Source organism: Pseudopipra pipra, chromosome W (genome assembly GCF_036250125.1).
Source record: "Pseudopipra pipra isolate bDixPip1 chromosome W, bDixPip1.hap1, whole genome shotgun sequence".
Taxonomy (NCBI): domain Eukaryota; kingdom Metazoa; phylum Chordata; class Aves; order Passeriformes; family Pipridae; genus Pseudopipra; species Pseudopipra pipra.
Window position 1 is genome coordinate 24,243,243 of NC_087580.1, and position 20,376 is coordinate 24,263,618.

The 20,376-nt window shown below is 49.6% G+C and overlaps 1 protein-coding gene across 1 annotated transcript; it reads right to left on the reverse strand.

Annotated features, from left to right (window-relative positions):
* Positions 1-17,377: 17,377 nt before the first annotated feature.
* Positions 17,378-18,822, reverse strand: LOC135405585 (zinc finger protein 239-like; the record flags this gene model as incomplete). Its single annotated transcript, XM_064640292.1, has 1 exon — positions 17,378-18,822. A coding segment is annotated over one exon (939 nt), but the record flags the coding sequence as incomplete, so codon positions are not given.
* Positions 18,823-20,376: the final 1,554 nt, after the last annotated feature.

Here is a 20,376-nt window from a genome sequence, read left to right on the forward strand (position 1 = left end):
AGGGGGGGGCTCGGGGGGGGGGGGGGGTGTAAAACAGGGGAGAACACAGACAGCCCCCCCACTGCACCGCCTGACACCGGGGCCGCCACTACCAGCCCACTATCCCCCCGCAACACCGCTCAGGACCATGGCTGTCGGCAGCGCGGGGGAAAACAGACCCCCCCGCCGCCCGACGCGCCGCAGCCCGCGGCCGCCGTTACCGAGGGCCACTGCCGGCGCAGGCGTGGGTGTATCGCTCTGAGCCGGGGCCAGGACCGGGGCCAGGGCCCACAGCTGCACCCAGTCTGCCGGCACCCAGGGCCGCGGCCACTGCCCGCGCGGACTGCAGCACGGCTGCCGCTGCCCGCACGGGCACAGATGAACTCGGCGGCGCCGAAGCCGGACACGGCGCCGCTCCGCAGGCGCCCACAGCGGGCTGACCAGACACGGCTGCGCAGGCACCCGGCGCCGGGTACACAGGCGCGGCACCGTCCTGAGGAGACGTAGAAAGCTCCTTAAGGTGGAATTCAGCCACTATGTTCACAAGATCGTCTCCCGGGCCATCAGCAGCACATTCGTGCCGTAGCTGTCCTTGATCATCTTGGACAAGTGCTGCCGAGTCGCTAGCAGTGCGTCCATTTTGGCGGGGCCGCTCGGCTGCTCCCGGCCCCGCTCCGCAACCTCCGATCCCGCTTCCGCTCCCTTCGGCTCCGCCCAGCCCCTCTTCTTTAGCACTCTAATGTCCTCCCAGGCAAAGCAGCCTCTCTCTCAGTCCGAAGACACAAAAGTAACAAGCAACATAACAGCCTCGTCGGTCTAACGCCAAAACGCCATAACAAAGCTTTCCAGGCGATAAACACACGCCTGTCGTTTGCACACATGGTCTTCCCCATGGTGACTTAGAAAAAATTCTCAGGAGCCCACCTGCACCTGACAAGTGCCAAAGGCACCCAGGCTCCCAGGCAACTCGTGCCTTCCAAGTGCGGCAGAAACACTCGTGTGCAGGTGTAGAGAAAATCGGACCTGGATCCTGCAGCACGCCCGCTGCTATACAGCTCCTGAGTACCAAGACCCTGCTGCACCTCGCCCTGCAGCTCTCACCTACCTCTGACCGCGATACACCTACGGCCCAGGCAATAGTCGACAGTCTTTTTTCTTTTCTTCTGGTTCACATGGGGCACCATTGTCACTGGGAATCTGTTGAAAGGCCTTGGTCCTGTGGGGGAAGAAAGACGCAACACACACACTAGGATGAAGAGACACACTAGGATGAAGAGCCAGAGAGATGTCTGCCCGCTCAACGCAGCAGGCAGCTTTTTTTTTATTCAGTTCTCCCACCTGTACTTTACCCTACACAACACAAACATATTCTTACAACAACATCCAGGAATGCGGCACCTGCACTCAGCCACACGGCTCAAGGCTGTGTCCATGGGAACTATCTAATAGCTCCACTGCTCTCATGGGAAACGGCCTAACACTCTGCAACACTCCAAATCCTTCAAACTTCATTTGTGGGGCTGTGACTTCACCCCACAGAGTCCCATCACACCACATTTTTACCAACAAATAGACCCAGTTTTAGCTGATGAGCAAATACATGGAGACACAGCCCATTAGGTTGGAAGGTTCATCTAGAGCTCAGCTTTGGCTCAGGGGCTGTTGTTCAGCCTCAGCACTTCAGGGACAGCCAGACAGGGCTTTACATTACACACACAGTTAACAGATTCATTACAGAGTCTTGCTTACTTAATACATACACTTTTAGACAACACTTGGATCACATTTGGCACTAAAAAGAGATGTAAATTTTCCTCCCATGTCAACAGTGTTTGAACTGTGTTCAGAAGAGCAAAACAAGAGTGAAGCATTTTGTTTCTGCAGTCAAGTGGGAACCTCTGTCTGATGACATTCCCAAAGGCATCCCAAATACAGGGAGGATTGCATTGAACAGGATTGCAGTCTCTTTCCAAACATTCTTAGTGCAACAAAGAAAAGCCTCTGGCCACCCAGAGAAGGTATCCCCCAAGACTAGGAGATCTTTACACCCCCCTTTTCTGGGCAATTCAGTCAAATCCATCTGCCAACATTCACCTGGAACATTTCCACACTGTACATCACCTATTCCCACTGCATTGGCAGGGGTTGGATCATTTCTCTTACACACACCACACTGCTGACTCACTGCTTGTATAACTGGGGGCAGTTTTGGACTTATAACCCACTTGTGCAAATGTTTCAATGATTTGCTTCACTCCAAGGAATACCCTCATGTTCCCCATCCACCAGGTCACACCAGATTGGTTCAGGGACTATTATTTGCCCACCTGGGGTAACTGCCCAGCCTCCTGGAGCAAATTTTGCTCCTAAGGTTTCAATGAGCTGACAATCCTTAGCACTAGACTAAATTTTTTCTACTGGGAGAGGTATCTCTGTCAGGGTTATTAAAGACAAAACTTTACTCTCTAAAGTGCCTTTTTCTGCAGCCTCTTTGGCAGAATTATGGGCCAAATGATTCCCCAGTTCTGCTTTGGTCTTCCCCTCTTGGTGCACTCTGCAATGCAGGACAGCAGCCTCTGTTGGTTTCTGGAGATCTTCAAGCAAGTCCAAGGATTAATTTGTTCTCCTTGACTCAATCCCAAAGCTGGAGTGAGCACAATTGGTTCTGCTTTCTGGGCTGAGGCACTGCAGAGGAGTGCCCCCAATTCCATGACCTGCTGGGGGGAGTTCCTGTGCATCCAGAGAATTGTTTTCCACGCTGGACAAAGCTGCCCCCACTGGGAAACAATTCCCAATCAGGACTTTCCCAGGGGCTGTCTCCTAAGTCAGTTCTGCCCCAATACACTTCTCCTCTAGTCTGGAAGCAATCCCGCTCTGGGCTTCCATTGCTGGGGCTGGGGCAGTTGACAGGTTGCTTCTTTTGTTCCTGGCCCAGCCTCCATTGTCCTTGGAGAATTCCAAAGCCCAGGGAGGCTCCTGGGGTCTGGACTACTTGCACTTTGTGTTTGGGATGCCCCATATCCACCCAGTCCAAGGAAATTCCATAGTGTCTGATCCCAACATTGCTGCTCAGCATCAGTGGCTATCAAAATATCTGGAATAAGGTTCCAAGAGGGTTTTGACTTTTCCATTCCTCCAGTTCCTTTGCCAATTGAGTTCCAAATATTGGGGGGATATTTTTAAACCCCTGTGATGCCTTAAGACCCTTTTATGCCGCAACCCGTAGGGATAAAGGAAAGGGTTGAGCACTGCAATAAGGGGTTCTCACACGGTTGAAGGTGAGGAAAGCAATGCCAACGTTTATTAGGAGGGTAACAACTTATATAGGGTTGGACAAGGGGTGGTACTTGGGCTAGGGAGGAGCATGGGATTGACAACTAGGGAGGTATGGTGATTGGGCGGCTGGGTCAGGAAAGGAGGGTTTGGATGTCTCCGGGGATAAGGACCAATGGGGGCTACCTCTGCACTGCACCAAAACCTAACCAATGGCAGGCAGAGGAGCGGGAAAACAGGGGAAAGGCGGGAAAACCTGAGGGAAGAAGAAGGGGACAACATGGTGGACAAAATTTTAAAACAACAACTTGGGTACATAAAACAGTATAACATCATAACAACAAACTGGGGAGCAACTGGGGTACAACAGACGTATTCGGTGGGTGTCATAATAAGTATTGTTTGTCAAGTCCGGTATTTTTAAGTCCATTTAAGGGTTATAGATTTTTCTCCACGCTTCATAGCGCTCCCACTCCTCCTTATCTCCTCCAACATCTCCCCCTTCTTTATTTCTTTCAACGGCGGTTATGTTCGCTTCGATGGTCTTAAGTAACATCTTCCGCAGAAAAACAACTAGACAAGGTAAAAGAACACAAACAGAGACCGAACCAAAAAGAAACAAAACAGCGAGCATAACAAGTTTCTTTGTCCAGGGGGGAAAATTTGGCATCTGAATCCAATCAAAGAGGCTATCGAGACCGCCTCCTCTGTCCTGATGAATTTCCCGGACCAATCCTTTAAGCTGGTTGATGCTCTGATGTATGGATTCGGAGTGGTCCGAGAAATTCATGCAGCACATGCCTTCAAATTCCTGGCACCCATGGCCGTGTGCCAGGAGAAGGAAATCAATGGCGGCTCGATTTTGTAAAGATACCTCTTTTAACTTCTGGGTGTCTTCGAGCAGGCCCTCTATCGCCTGGGTGGTAGCGTTCGCCTCCTTGGTCAACCAGCATCCAAGGTGCGTGAGGAGAGAGAGGGCATGCGCTGTTCCTATCCCAGGGATAGGGAAAGACGCCCAGAAGTTTCTCACCCTGGACCAAATGTGAATATTGGAGTCACAATCCTCGGGGAAGGGCAGAGGAGTTGGCCAATACTGTGGCCTTCCAAGATTCACATGAGGTGCAGGGAGAGAATTTTGCATCCGAATCGGTTCTGGTTCAGGGAGGGTTTTAGAAACGACTATTGGTTTAGAAACAGCGGGTTTGGGAGCAACAGATTTAGGGAAGCGTAGGGGAGCACCCATAGAAAACGAAAGGGACCTTCTGGCTCTTACTTTTTGGTGCACTAATTGATTTTCAAAATAGAATTTAGCCGGATTAAACAGGGCAAGTTTTCCTACTGTGCAAGGACCTCCCTCCGGGTAGGCCCTAATTCCTGGCCATGCCCGATCCCCGCACAGTAGGAAAAATCCCTTAGGGAGCCTCATATTCCGTGGGATGTGCTCGGTGGGTATGGTGGTGGCCACCGAGCCGTTGCACCACGGAGAGTGTGTCCCTTTATAGATGGGCTTGTAGGCTGTGACATTGAGAGGGGTGAACAGAACAGGTTGGGTGTACCGGTGGAAAATAATGCATGCGGTGGAAGGGAGGGAACCTAAAAGGTCGATTTCTTGAAATGGGACGTCTGCGAAGGTGAGTGATGATATAGCTTGCGCCATGTTAGGGGAGTTTAGTTCTAGGGGTCCCTGGGCCCGCGTTTGTGATACAGGGATCCCAATCAGACACGTTTTGAAGGGGCTACCTGCGCTGGTCAAGGCTAGGCATAAGGTGTCGGTGCCCGTAGCCTTGGCCAGCGTTACCCAAAGATTTTGCGTTGGTTGATTCATCCATCCTTGAAGCGGGATGGTAGTCGCGGGATGGATGATCGTAGCCACAAGGAGGATCCATTGGAGAGGTGGTGTATGAAGCATCGTGTCGTAAAGCGTCTCTTATTAGATGATGGTTGTCGTTGATTCCCGGAAGATCTTTACTCGTCGGGCAGGGACCCACTTTGGCCCGTCAGGACCTGCAACGCAAGCGTAGCCCTTCCCCCAGGTGATTAAGGGGAAAGGGCCCGTCCATTTTTCTGTTAGTGGGTCCCGAAATAATACTTTGGCTTTCTGATCAGTCAGAACCGATGTTGTGGTTCTGAAATGGCGATCCACAGGACTTTTGCTTGCGCGAGTTTCTGTGTCCTCCATCATGTTGAGAAAGTTAAGAACATACATAACTTTCTCCAATTTTTCTTGGGGGGAGAGGCCAATACTCCCCCCTTTCTGTTTTTTGAGCATGTTCTTAACATTTTGATGCGCACGTTCCACAATACCTTGACCTGTGGGGTTGTGGGGAATCCCTGTGGTATGCTGTATCCCCCACTGTTCAAAAAACTTCTTCGTGTCTGCAGACACATAGGAGGGCCCATTATCTGTCTTAATCTGCTTTGGGACTCCCATCCTTGCGAATGCAGACAGGAAGTGTTTCTTGACGTGACTACTCCTCTCCCCAGGATGCGCGGTGGCTACAATCATCTTGGAAAACGTGTCAATAGACACATGTACATATTTTAGTTTGCCAAATTCAGCCACATGGGTCACGTCTGACTGCCAGATCTCCAGGGGTGACAAACCCCTTGGGTTTGTCCCCTCTGGGACGACCGGTGTAAGTGTTTGGCAGTCAGCGCAAGCCTTCAAGATTTCCTTTGCTTGAGATAATTTGAGTCCGAATTGTTTTTGCAGCGATCGCGCATTCTGGTGGAAAAATCCATGTGAGAGTTTCGCCTGTTGATATAAATTGGGGGTTACAACCATACCTGCCAGATGGTCAGCAAGTTGATTCCCCTCCGCCACAGGACCGGGTAGAGTGGTGTGCGAGCGGGTGTGGACGATGTAATAGCCGAATTCGCGATTTTCTATTAAAAACAACAATTTGGTTAATAATTGGAATAAACTCTGATTGGTAACGTCTTTTAGATAGGAGTTTTCAATTCTTTTCACCACACCCACTACATAAGCCGAATCAGAAACGATGTTAATTGGCTCACCACTGAAAATTTGGAAGGCGCGTACAACTGCCGAGAGTTCCACAATCTGAGGAGAACCTTGGACTTTGTGGATATCTTGATGCCAATCACCGTTTTCTCTCCACACTATTACGGCGTTCCCGGTTCTCCCCGAGCCATCGGTAAAAATAGTCTTTGCATTTGGAATTGGATTTTCAGATTGCATAATTTTGAGCCGGATCGGAAGATGTATTAATCTTTGAATAAATGGGCACGCCGGGAGATGTAACCGAATCTCTCCCGGGTAGCCCCCGATGGCCATTTGAAAATCAGTGGAGGTCTGCAGCAGTTGATCTAAATGTTCAGAAGTTAGTGGGAGGTAGATAAAATTTGGCTCTTCCCCACTAAGTTCTAAGCACCTAGTGCGACCTTTTGATATTATTTTCCCAATCATTTCAATTAAAGTGGTGATGGTCTTACCGAATTGATGAGGGAGGAACATCCACTCCCACAAGCAAAAGTCTCTGTATCCGCCGGTAAATTGGCCCAGGAGGGCCAACGGTTGTCTCTGTTCTTTTATGACTACTAAGGAGGATGGCAGTCCCTCCATCCTCCTGCTTGATTGTCTTTCGGAGATTTTCTTTTCAACAGCAGCAAGGGATTCGAGAGCTTCAGATGTTAAACAACGGGGGGAGGACAGATCAGAGTCACCTCGTAGCAGCTCAAAAAGGGGGTGCAAATCTCCTGTTGTGATCCCCAGCACAGGTCTGATCCAATTGATCGCGCCCAGCAGCTTTTGGAGGTCGTTTAAAGTTTGGACATTCTTGTCGATCGTCACTGATTGAGGTCTAATATTTTTGGCATTAATTTGGAGTCCGAGATACCTCCATGGTGCTTCCCTTTGCACTTTCTCAGGGGAAATCTCCAATCCACTATTTTTTAGTGCCGAGATTGTGGAATTTAAGGTCTCATTGACTGCTAATTGATTTTTGGCGCAGATCAATACATCATCCATATAATGGAAGATGATTGACTGCGGATATTGCGACCGAATTGGCCTCAACACTTCTGCCACGAACATCTGGCAGAGAGTTGGGGAATTTTTCATCCCCTGGGGAAGCACACGCCACTGGAACCTGCGGTGAGGTTCACAAGAGTTGACTGCAGGGACTGAAAAAGCGAATCGAGCCGAATCAGCCGGATTAAGGAATATATGAAAAAAGCAGTCCTTTATATCAATCACCACCAGGGGCCATTCAGCAGGGAGCATGGATGGTGAAGGCATTCCCTGCTGGAGGGCTCCCATTGGTTCCAGGACTTCATTGACTTTGCGCAGGTCCTGGAGAAATCTCCAGGAACCTGAGGACTTTTGGATTACGAACACTGGAGTGTTCCAGGGACTGGTGGAAGACTCCAAGTGTCCTTTTTCCAATTCCTGATCAACCAAATTATTCAGAATTTGCAGCTTTTTTACTGGTAGGGGCCACTGATCAACCCAGACTGGCGTGTCGGTCTTCCAGCTCAGTCTGGGGAGCTGCTTTACTTCAGTGACCCCCTCTAAAAATTTGGCTCTGGAGTCAGGGTGCCTAATTTAAGCTCCCACTGCTCCATGGCGTCCCGTCCCCACAAAGTAACCGGAATATTCAGTACATACGGTTGGAGGGACGCTGGTCTACCCTCCGGCCCGTAGATGGTTAAAACCTCTCGACTCCTGACGGGATGCTGTGTTCCCCCCACACCGCTCACACGGACGTATGCCGTCTGTGCTGGCCACGCGTGTGGCCAGTCCCTGGAGGCTATGATCGTTACGTCCGCCCCCGTGTCGAGTAGGCCTTCCACCTTGACTCGCTGTGGTCTTTTTGGCTGTGGATAGTAAATAAAACATGTTAGGAGTGGGCGAGATGTTTTTACAGTGGTGGTCCATAGGACCTCCCTCTCTGCAGCCTGCCTCTTCTCCTCATCCGCCGATAAGACGCACAGCAAGTCTTCAGTGGAGACCATCTTCGCCACGGGGAAGCGGTCCTCCAGCTGTACGGGGGGAAGATGCACAGTTAGACAAATGGCAATGTTGTTGTGTGCCAAGCCCGTCAGGAGAGTGGGAACAACTACAATTCCCTTGCTGACTGCTGAAAAGTGCGATGTTATTAGGTAGGTTAAATCAGGGTCAACGGGATTAGATGGTATGACCCTTGCGAGTTGCTCATAGGAGCTTAAATGTGTCGAGGGATGAATAGCATGTAGGACAATCCATGGTAAGGTCTTGCACTGCTCCCGAATGGGAACAGGGTCTGCTGGGGGCAGTCGAGTCACGGGGTAGCTGGGTGTGGCTGGCGCAAGATGGAATGGGGGGCAACTTGTGTCATCGCGCCCCCCCGGGCGCTCAGCTCCCCGTTTCCCGACTGCTCGCAGGGACAGTGACTTAGGTTGGGCATTGATGAGAAAGTCACTTTCTTACGGAGCTTGGGAGATGGTTTTGGGGAAAGGGGTTCACCATTAAGGTTGGTCTTGGACCTACAATTGGCGGTCCAATGGCGCCCCTTCCCACACCTGCGACATAGGGTGTTTGGCAGGTTAGGCTCCGACCGAAACTTTGGGCAATGTTTTCGGAAGTGCCCTTTTTCCCCGCATTCAAAACAGTGTTGGGGCCCTGAGAATGCAGCGGCCATGACTCGTGCTTTATTGGCGTTGGAATATACGTTTTTGCAGGCCTCTATCATCTCCAACAGGGTGGGATCTTTAAGCATTTTCAAAACCCTCTGGCAGTCCTCGTTTGCTTTTTCAATCACTAATCGGTTAAATAGAATTTCTTGAGATTCTTTCTGTTGGACCTGCCGAGCAATTGCCTCTTTGAGCCTTGTAATAAAATCCACAAAAGGCTCTTTGGTTCCCTGATTTATCAGTGTAAAAGAGGGCGCCTGCACATAGGCGTCCGCCACTCTTTTAACTGCTTCTAAAGCCAATTCTTTGGTTGTATTTAATAATTTGGGGTCTAATCGGGTCTGATCCCCCCTGTTGGAGTAATTCCCTTCGCCATAAAGCATGTCAATGGCCTGCCTGGTTGGAATCCCCCTTCTTTCCATTTTTTCGTTGACAAAGGCAACGATTCTTTTTTTCCATTCAGCCTCGAAGACCGAGGCTTGAACGGTGGTGAAAAGGCCTCCTATGACGGCCCGAATGTCATAGGGGATTAGCGTATATGCAAGGAAGAAGGATTCCAAGAGGCCTATAGTGAATGGGGCCCCCAACCCATATTCCACGATTGCCTTTTTGATGTCCTTTAACATGGGATAGGACACCGGTCTCCACTCGGGGGGTTTCCCCTCCTCGTAATAGACCGGAAATGCCCTGAGGAATTCAACATCTTGGGCTCGCGCCGCTTCCTCCCGGAAGGCCTCCCAGATATCCGGAACGGAGGACTGCCTTTCCGGGGAACGCGGCACCCACCCATCGTCATAATCTGAGTCTCGGTGAGCGGGGTAGGCCCTGGTGCCATGGGGCCTACGGGCGCGGCCATCTTTCCGGAAGACCGGCTTGGCCTTTGCCCTAGCCCCGCCCACTACTTCCTGCTGATGTCGCGAAGGGGACGTGTCCGGGGAGGAGACTGGGGTGGCGGAAGTGGGCGTGTCGGAAGGCGCGTCGGGGGAGGGACTTCTCGTGCTGCGAGTGGGAGGAGGGTGAGGCGGCCCACGGGGTGGAGCTACAGGGGCCCGCCTCTTCTTTTCCCGCGCTGGTTTCCCGCGCTCTTCACCCTCCCCCCTTCTCTCTGGGTGTCGGTGGGGTCCCTCCTCGCCGCCATTTTGAGATCGACGCTTTCTTCCGCGCTCCCTCCCGCCATCTTCTAGGGTGGTGTCCATGTCTGTGTCCTCCCCGCCATTTTGTGTGCCGTTAAAGTCAGTTTTTGTGTCCATGTCCTTAACTGTGTCCTTGGCGAGGCTGGTGTTCGCATTCATCATTTGGTGCTGTAGCACCATCAGAATGAGCCTCCAAGCAATTAACGCCTCCTTGGCCAATTTATTGCCTCTGTCAGAGTCCCGCCATAGATTATATCCTAGGGCTTGCCATTTATCCATTGAGATGTTATCGTGAATGGCAAAGCCCTGGCGGTCCAGCCACCTCGCTAACGCCTTAGCTGATTTTTTATCAAGCGGGTGGCCATGCTCAATGACGAAGTCCTTGAGGCGCCTATACACAAACTTCTGAGAGGTGGAGAGTGTCAAACCCATGGTGTAATGTGGGGACACTCTCCGATGTTACTCCTCTCTTAAAAATAAATTATGGGGTGTGGAGTGAAGGGTGGGTGTCAGGGATGTCCCTCGAGGCTCACCTGTCTGGTGCGCGACCCACACGACCGTCGGAGTCTGTAGCCGTCTGCTGCTCGAGGGAGGGTTGGCGGAGCAGTCTCCCCTCTTGGAGACGCCTGATCCCAGGTGAAGCCACGGGAGTTCCCTTGATGCAAGGGACCTTCAACCGTGCCCCACGTTGGGCGCCACTTGCCGCAACCCGCAGGGATAAAGGAAAGGGTTGAGCACTGCAATAAGGGGTTCTCACACGGTTGAAGGTGAGGAAAGCAATGCCAACGTTTATTAGGAGGGTAACAACTTATATAGGGTTGGACAAGGGGTGGTACTTGGGCTAGGGAGGAGCATGGGATTGACAACTAGGGAGGTATGGTGATTGGGCGGCTGGGTCAGGAAAGGAGGGGTTTGGATGTCTCCGGGGATAAGGACCAATGGGGGCTACCTCTGCACTGCACCAAAACCTAACCAATGGCAGGCAGAGGAGCGGGAAAACAGGGGAAAGGCGGGAAAACCTGAGGGAAGAAGAAGGGGACAACATGGTGGACAAAATTTTAAAACAACAACTTGGGTACATAAAACAGTATAACATCATAACAACAAACTGGGGAGCAACTGGGGTACAACAGACGTATTCGGTGGGTGTCATAATAAGTATTGTTTGTCAAGTCCGGTATTTTTAAGTCCATTTAAGGGTTATAGATTTTTCTCCACGCTTCATAGCGCTCCCACTCCTCCTTATCTCCTCCAACACTTTTAGGGTTTTTTTGACTTTGCTAATTTTTATAAGCTTTATATGTAATTATAGTAGAAGTAGATTTTAGAAGTAGCTATATTGTATTCCTCACCCTTTAGCACCCTTTAGTTTACACATTCCTCAACCCTCCTACCCCATTCCATGCTCCCCATATCAATCCTACCCCTGAATTCAGTAGAAATGTTTAGTCTCTTGTCAAGGCAAGGCCTGTGCTGTTTAGAGAACACTCATATCTTGGCCTGAACAACAGAACAGAGTCAAGAACTGGGTGACCGTGTACCCTTTGTGCTCTGAGGATGGTGATGGGGATGAAGAGAGGGTCCCGAAATGCACCCCAGACTCAATTCCCAGGGAGTGGGCCCGGGGCAGACCAGAGCAAAGGTTACGGGGTGGAAACACTTGGGATTGGACAGGTAGTATTATAAAATGTAACATCTCAGGCACAGCAGGCATGCATCCTGTAACATCTGTGCCTTGGCACAAATCAAACCCTTTCCTTATCTCACACTCAATTAACTGCTCCTGAGGTTTTTCCTTAGCATCAGCTGAGCTGGCATCACCTGCAGGAGGACCACCAAAGGCAGCTGGGTTTTCCTCCCTGTCTTTGGATTTTCCCATTTGAAAGCAAAAAGCTCTTGACTTTCACAACTCAAAGGGAGACAGAAAAAGGCAGCTTTCAAATCTAATACTGTGAAACATTAAACTTTCATTTAGGGGAGTTAGCAAAGTGTAAGGATTCGCTACAACTGCTTGTATATCTTCTACTCTATTATTTACAGCTCTGAGGTCTTGGACTAACTGGGATAGCCTTCCATTTGCCTGCTTGACTGGCAAAATTGGAGCATTACATTTAGATTCACATTCTTTTAACAAGCAAAATTTCATCAGTTTTTCTACAGAGAGTGAGAATCCCTCACAACTTTCCATTTTCAAAGGCTATTGCTTTGGCCTGACCAACCCCACTCCAGGTTTCACTGGAATTCTCATGGGTTCTGCTCTTTTGGATCATGGAGGCACCTCTCCAGCCCGTCCTATTGGAATCACTGCATCCCCAAGTGACGTTGGCAGATGGATTAGTTCTGCTTTTGGAGACTCTCATGCAAAACTAGAATCTTCCACAGAATTAGGCTCTGGAATAATAACCTATTCTTTACCATTTTTAAATTGGATTGTGGCATTTAATTTTTCCAAGAGATCTCTCCCAAGCAGAGGCTTTGGTGAATTGGAGAAATACAAACACTGGGGAGCCAAACACTGTTTTCCTAATTTCAAATCCACACCATTAAAAATGGCCCAGTTTCCCAATTCCCTGGCACACCAGACAATTGTTCCAGAATTGTGACTTGAGTTTCATTTTCCCTTATTTAACACAGAGGAACAAGTTCCCACAGCCACAACCAATTGTACTTAGCTTGGCTGGAACCAGATGTTCTGATGGGGAAGAATCCTCTGGTGCCCCCTCAGTCGTCTTCAGTGATGCCAGGAGAGGGTTCGGAGGGTTCTGAAGTTTCAGTTGTGGACAATCCCATTTCCAGTGTCCATCTTTCTTACAGGATGCACAGGGATTGATCCCAAGTCTCCTGGGGGGGATGTTTGAAGCAGGCTGCCCATGCTCTCATCCTCTTCCTCTCCCCGGGGGCACCATTTCCTCAGGGATTTCTTCCAGAACTGCAACTCCTTCCTGCTTAGTTGATTCCCGCTGATTCTCCCAACCTCCAACAATGTCCCTAAATTAGATTGATCGTGTCCCTCAGCTTTTTGTCATTTCCTCCTAACCACATCTGAGGACTGCCCCACAAATATGGGGCAGTGATTTTGCAGGTCAGCTAAGTATTCACCTACCTGCTTGTTCTTTTTTACAGAGTTTAAATAACCTTCCTTTGAAGCTGAGAACACACTGCTCCCCTATTCCTTTAACAGATGCACAAACTGTCTTTACTGGCAGTTCAGGAAAAACAGGAAATGGAGTTGTAGTGTGGCAGAAAGATAATGACTGGCAACAGGATATACATCATGTGGATGGGTCACCACAGTTTGTAGAATTATCAGCAGTAATCTGCACACTTACACTCTTTCCAGGACCTTTAAACACAGTTTCTGATTCTCAGTATGTTGTGGGAGTGGTTCAACAAATTGAACACTCCTATCTGAAAGAAGTCAATCATGTGGCACTGTTTGCCCTATTCAAGAAATTACTGTTTGTAGGTGAAAAGAGGCAATTTGCATTTTTCATCATGCATGTGCATTCTCATACCTTGCCTCCTGGTCCAATTTCAGGAGGTAATTGACGTGCTGATGCACTTGCAGCAGTAACAGTACCTCAGTGATTTGAGCAAGTTGAATTGTCACATCAGTTTTTTCATCAAAATGCAAGGGCATTAAAAAGACAATTTGATCTCACATCAGAGCAAGCTCATTCTATCATAGCATCCTGTCCAGACTGTCAGCTAATCACTCCCATTGCTCCTGAAGGAACCAACCCTCGAGGATTGGAACCCCTGCAGCTGTGGCAAGCAGATGTAACACACATATCCTCTTTTGGCAAATTGAAATATGTACATGATTCCATTGACAAGTTTTCAGGATTTCTAGTAGCTACAGCTCATTCTGGGGAGAAAAGCTGGGATGTACAATGTCACCTCCTTACAGCCTTTGCACACATGGGAGTACCTAAGCAAATTAAAACAGACACTGGACCTTCTTATATGTCCAAACACACAAAAGAATTTTTTGAACAATGGGGAATACAACATCTAACAAGTATTCCACACACCCCCACAGGTCAGGCTGTAATTGAGCGTGCACATTGCTCACTCAAAGACATGCTGCAAAAACAGAAAAGAGGAAGTTCAGGTTTAACTCCCCAGGAGTGTCTAATAAGGCTTTATATGTGCTTAACTTTCTAAATAGAATAGTAGGAGATCTCTCTGCAGCACAGCGTCACTTTGTCCCAGCACATGTTTCCACAGAGAGGAAGGCAGAAGTAATGTTCAGAGATCCAGTTACTAGAGGATGGCAAGGTCCTTGTCCCTTAATAACCTGAGGAAAAGGTTATGCTTGTGTCTCCACAGATCGAGCACCGCGATGGATACCTTCACTGTCATGGTTTGAGAACTCCAGAAATCTAATTCCCTAGTCCAAACCACCTCCCACATCTCAACCCAGTGTGAGATGGGTTTCCAGACACCACACAAGACTCAAAATGGGGGAAAGGGAATGTATTACAATGACTGTACAAAAAAATACTACAATACATTATATACAATCTTAATTATCTCTACCATGCCATAAAAGTATTTACAATGGATCAAATCTCTTCTCCCCTCCAAATAAAAGTCCAGGAGGGAAGAAGGAAAGATCCTTTTCACTCTCAGAGCAGCAATGTCTCTAAGGCAGCAGCCATCTATCCTCTTCTCATGCAGCAGCTGTAGCTGAATCTCTGCCAGTACACACAAGGGGGGATCCAAGCCCCTCGGCCACTCGTCTTCAAACGAGGGTCTTCTTCTGTGGGCTGTGTTTCCCAGGACAAGGGTGCTATCACCACGTCATATCACAAAGCGCAGGGGTCTTCATGACGGTCCTTATCTTCAGGGGATTCAAGTTCCCTACAGAGCTCTGTGCTCTGTCTCAAGCAGCCGGCGGTGGGGGGGCAAGGTCACTCCCTCTGGATTCCTTCTCTGAGCTTTGCAGCTCTTTTCTGCAGTGCTGCTGCAGTTTTAGGACTTCCATTCAGTAGGAGTCCATCCTCTCCACTTAGGAAAGGTCACAAAAGGAGCTTGGGGGTTTTTGATTCAGTTTTTACCCCAACTTTCTCTCTCTCTCTCTGTAGAGCTCTGCTGCTGGCTCTCATTCTCTAGGACAACTCTGTGTCTCTCTTGCTCGGCTGCATGCTTGTTTGCTGCTTCTCTCTTATCTCTTCTGGTTCTCTGCCACTGGCTTTGGCCAGTGTTGTTTTTGCCGCCGCTTCTGCTGCTCACAGTGTAGAAAACTCCTTCGGCTTTCAGGTACAGGCACTTAGCCCAGTCTAACACTGTTCCAAGTCCCTGTAGCCCCAGCCGAGGGCCGGGGGGGTGGGTAGAGCCCCCCGGGGGGCTCCTGCCCTCTCGTCGTGGCCTTACAACATGGTTACTCCTTCTACAACAACTGCAACAACCTTCTCTTCCGTTCTGCTTGTGATATGCTTATATTTTGCAGAAGTGCTCATTGGGTAAAACCTCAAAACTTCAAGGGTCACCACCCCCTGGGGTTTTACCATTTTATAACTGCAGGGGGAAAACTGTTTTCCCCCACCACACTTCACGTTTCGTGCAACCCTACCTTGGATCATCTTCATAACAACAGCCATGCCTCCTGACTGGACAATCTTTGACCAGCAGAACGTCTGGGTGACACTCGCCAATGCAACCGGGACTGACACACTGTGTTTGTCTGTGGCTGCCCCAACTGATCCGTTCCATACCTCCTTAGTAGGCCTTCCTTTCAATTGCACCCAGTGGATTACCTTTCTACACCAATACTTGCCATGGTGCTCTAACCTTCACAAGGCACAATTACTACAACGTGCCAATAACCAAAACCTTGAAAATAATTTTCCTTGAACTTCAATAGAACCCCAAGAAATTAATGTCATGGGCAGTCTGACTGCACCTTTCTGTTTTCAATTCGATCCCTCAGATTCAAATTCAAATCGTTATTTGGCAATTGGCGTATCTCCTTCTGGAACATGCCAAAATGCTCGTTTTTGGTGTAAATCACCCAATTCTACAGTATTAAAATCAGAGGCGACACCTCTTGGTTTGCTCAATGGTATTTTCTTAATCTGTGGGCCACGAGCGTGGAAAGGTATTCCCACTAGAGCGAAAGGAGGACCGTGCACATTTGGAAAATAAACACTGTTTAACCCTCACAAATTACCCATAAGCACACACATTCCAAAGAGGCAAAAAAGATTTGTGCAACGATACAATAAGAATTGCAATTCAAGAGTACATATCTGGGGCCCAGCTGAAAGAGTATTCCCCAGTCTTGTAGCTGGAACTGGAACAGCTCATGCCTTGACCACCTTGGATTGACCAGGCTGCTGGTTTGCCAAGTTCAGCAGCTGACGCCTTACTAACCGATGTCAGTTCAATCAGGAAAGCCACTTTGTAGAATAGAGCAGCCATTGATTTCTTGCTATTGGCTCATGGACATGGTTGCAAAGATTTTGAAGGCCTTTGCTGCATGAATCTTTCTGATCACTCAGAGTTGATTCATCAAAGCCTTGCTCAATTAAAAAACGTAACAGTGCAGCTTAACGCAGAGAAGGACCAAGGCTTAGACAGTTTGTTTAGCTGGATAGATATTTTTAACCTAGGTCCAAAACTCAAGAAAGTTGCCATTGTAGCTGTAACTGGAATTTTTGTGTTTTTCTGTATTTTGCTTAGTGTGCCATGTTTTCTTTCTTGTGTGTCACGTTTGGTTCGCTGTAGCTTTGCACAAGTTTTAGTGTTTCAATTAGAAAATAAAAAAGGGGGAATTGGGGGAAACCAGATGTGTTCAGGCTAGGGAGCCAGAGGCAGCTGCCCAGCAAGAGGCCTCAGAGATAACACTGGAATCCATCAACCAGCCTTTGGCATGCTGTGAGAGTGAGAGAAGAAGCTGCTGACTTCAGCAGAAGGATACCTGTGATGAACACCTGCTACCACAGTTAAAAATGAGAAAGAAGAGACTGCTTAAATTAACTCCACTTATGAAAGATTAGATATAATATTTAGAAATATTAAATAGCCAACAACAGTATAAAAGTTCAAGACTGTGCCAGAATAGATTTTAGGCATCGGCAGGTTGGGACCCAAAAACTGTTCAGGGAGGACACTGGGGATTGAGGGGACCATGGGAAAGTGGGAGAAACAGGGACAAGGGTGGAAAAGGGGGGGTGGTCTGGCAGGTCCCACGGTCCCATGGGGGTCTTTGGGCACAGGGGAGCTGGGAAAGGGAGGTGGCCCCTGAGCTTCCAACTTCCTGTGGGGTGCTGGGGGCTGCTGGATCCAATCTCAGCCTTGGATTATGCCAACACTTTCAGTTTAGAGGAATTACAGAGCTGTGACTGAACCACTTTTGTCCCCCAGGTCTTAATGATGGCAAATCAGATCTGTTGATAGAAATGAATTATTTAAGGTTGCAAATGATCAGACAAAAGGTCTTCAACAGAATTATACACAATATACACACTAAAGCTACCAGGAGTACAGGATAAGACACTGAAGTGTCTACACTAAAGCAATGGTTGAAGCAATTCTACTCAAGCTGGCACAAAAGCAATAATTCTTAATTAGAGATGGATGGAACTCCCCCAGACCAAAGCTGATGGGGAGATCTCTGCTCTCAACCTCCAGCAGTGACCTTGGGGGGTCCCCAGCCAAGGCACGAATCTCCACACCCCCTCCAGAAGGGTTCTGTTGGAAGAAGCTGCCCCAGGGAAAGGGGACTGGCCCTTTGTGGTCGAAAGGGATGGACTGACAGTCACTGGACTCCAGGGGTTGCCTCCCCATCAGGGGCTTCATTCGGGGTGGAAGCAGCGGCCGAAGCTCTTCCTGCAGTTGGGGCACTCGAGGGCTTCCCTTACCGGTGGGCCCGTTGGTGTGTGGTCAAGTTACCGCTCTGGGTGAAGCTCTTCCCACACTCTCCACACTTATAGGGCCTCTCCCCGGTGTGGATGCGTCGGTGCCTGACAAGGTGGGAGTTCTGCCGGAAGCCCTTCCCGCAGTCGGTGCAGCGGAAGGGCATCTCATCCGTGTGTGTCCGGTGGTGCAGGAGGAGATCTGAGCTGGTCTGAAACATCTTCCCACACTCCAAGCACTTGTAGGGCCGTTCCCCAGTGTGTATGTGCTGGTGCTTGAGAAGGTGGGAGATCTGCCTAAAGCTCTTCCCACATTCCCAACATGTGTAGGGTCGTTCCCCAGTGTGGATGTGCTGGTGTTGGATCAGGTTGGAGTTGTTCCTGAATCTCTTCCCACATTCCCTACATGTGTACGGCCGTTCCCCGGTGTGGATGCGCTGGTGGGTAAGGAGAGTGGAGCTGTTCCTGAAGCTCATCCCACATTCCCCACACGTGTAGGGCCGCTCCCCAGTGTGGATGCGCTGGTGGGTGAGGAGAGTGGAGCTGTTCCTGAAGCTCTTCCCACATTCCCCACACGTGTAGGGCTGTTCCCCGGTGTGAATGTGATGGTGGGTGAGAAGGTTGGAGCTGTTCCTGAAGCTCTTCCCACACTCTAAGCACCTGAAGGGCTTCTCCCTGCTGGGAGGCTGCTCAGGGACCACCAGCTCAGAGCTCCCCCTCAAGCTCCAGCCGCCTTCCTGGCACAGGCTGGCTCTTTCCTCCTCAGAGCACCCTGGGCTGGATTTGGAGCCCCTCCTGAGGGGGGATCTCCGGCCCTTTTCCTCCCCGCTGCCTTCCTGCGCCGGGGAGCCCTTCAAAACGGCCTCTCCCACCAGGGTCTCACGGGGGGATTTGTCCTCCGGGCTCTCCGTCCTCAGCTCGGGGCCTGGGGCAGGAAGCAAGAAGGACAGGGAGGGGATTTGCCTCCGGACCACAGGGAAGGCCAAGGACATCCCCCCAACTCCGGCCCCGGCAGGACGGCGGCGCCAGCGGGGTTGTCCTGCAGCCGGGGCCATGCTCGGCTGACAGAGCCAGCACAACACCCGCCCAAAGGGACACTGACTGCCTCCTCACCTGCCTGGGGGGCCCAAAGCATCTTCCTCTTCCTCGCAGCCTCCTCCTCCATCTGCCCAAGCTTTGGGAAGGAGAAATCCTGATGGAGGGGAAAACAAGGGCTGAGTGTGTTGGCTGGGGGGTTCCTCCTGCCCAAGTCCATCTCTAGAACTCACCGGGCATCCTGTGACCATAAAAACCTCCAAAACACCAAGATTCAGCCCAGTAAAACAAAAACCACTGAAATTCAAGAAAAAAAACCAATCAGAAGTATCAATATGAACCCCCCTCAAACTGCAAAAAGTTAAAGTTTAGCCAGTAAATACTCCAAAATATGAAGATTCAGCCAATAAAAAGGTGTTTAATTGGGAGGATGAGCTGAGTGAGGTCATTTCATGAGCACTTGATTGAGTTGCTATATATTAATAAAGAACTGTATTCATGTAGTTTCACTTAAAACTCACCAGGGCTGTTACTGGAGCTTATCTGGCCCCCTGCCAGTCTGGGACTCCTTCTCCAAACCACCAATCCAAGTGTGCCAAACGCCCTGGCTGGTCAGTGCCGGCTGGGGCAGCGGGCACTCAGTAAGGGGATGAGAGAACTGCACCTGGAGCTGGGCTGAAAGAGGCTTCAGCACCACTTCTGATGGCCCGGGGCAGCATCTGGCTTCTCCCAAACAGAGAGAGTGTCGTAAGACAGAAATTGTGTGAACAATTTCCCTTGCATTTCTGTGTGTATTACCTTGACATGGCTGGGTGCTGATAGTAAAAATTACTGCACCACTAAGATGGCTACCCGAGCTAAAGTTAGAACAAAGGTGGATTCATGCCAGATGCCAAGGAGGAGTTTTGGCAGGTGAATAAAGTTTTCTCATCTCCTATGACCACCTGTTGTGGTCCAGTTAGCAGTGGACAGCAGAGCATGTTTTCCTTATGTAACCAATGTAGTGTGAACAAGAAACTAAGTGTCATTACCACTATATAATCTGTCTTTTTCCTAATAAACCCAACATATTGCCTGATCACATTGGTCTAAGAGCAGTCTGTCCGTTCCCTTCCATCAAGAATTGGTGCCTGAAAAAACAGGGACTCCAAGTTTGTCAGTTCTTCGGGACATAAGGCGAGCGGAAGAGCCGAAGGAAGCAGCTGTTACAGGCAGCATTGAGCCCCGGTGCTGTGAACAAATCCGTGCATGGTTAAAATTGGAATCTCACTTTGGCCAAGTGAGTCAGCTGGCAGGAGCATGAGGCCCACCCTTTCCAAAGATGAAGCAGCAGTGGAAAGGCTCTTGCAATCTATAGTCTTTCTAAGAGAGTCAAATTATGATGAAAAAGCCCTGAAAGGGTTGCTTGATTGGGCGAGAGAAAAGAAGCTAATCCCATCCGCTCAAGCCGCCTTTGAGGT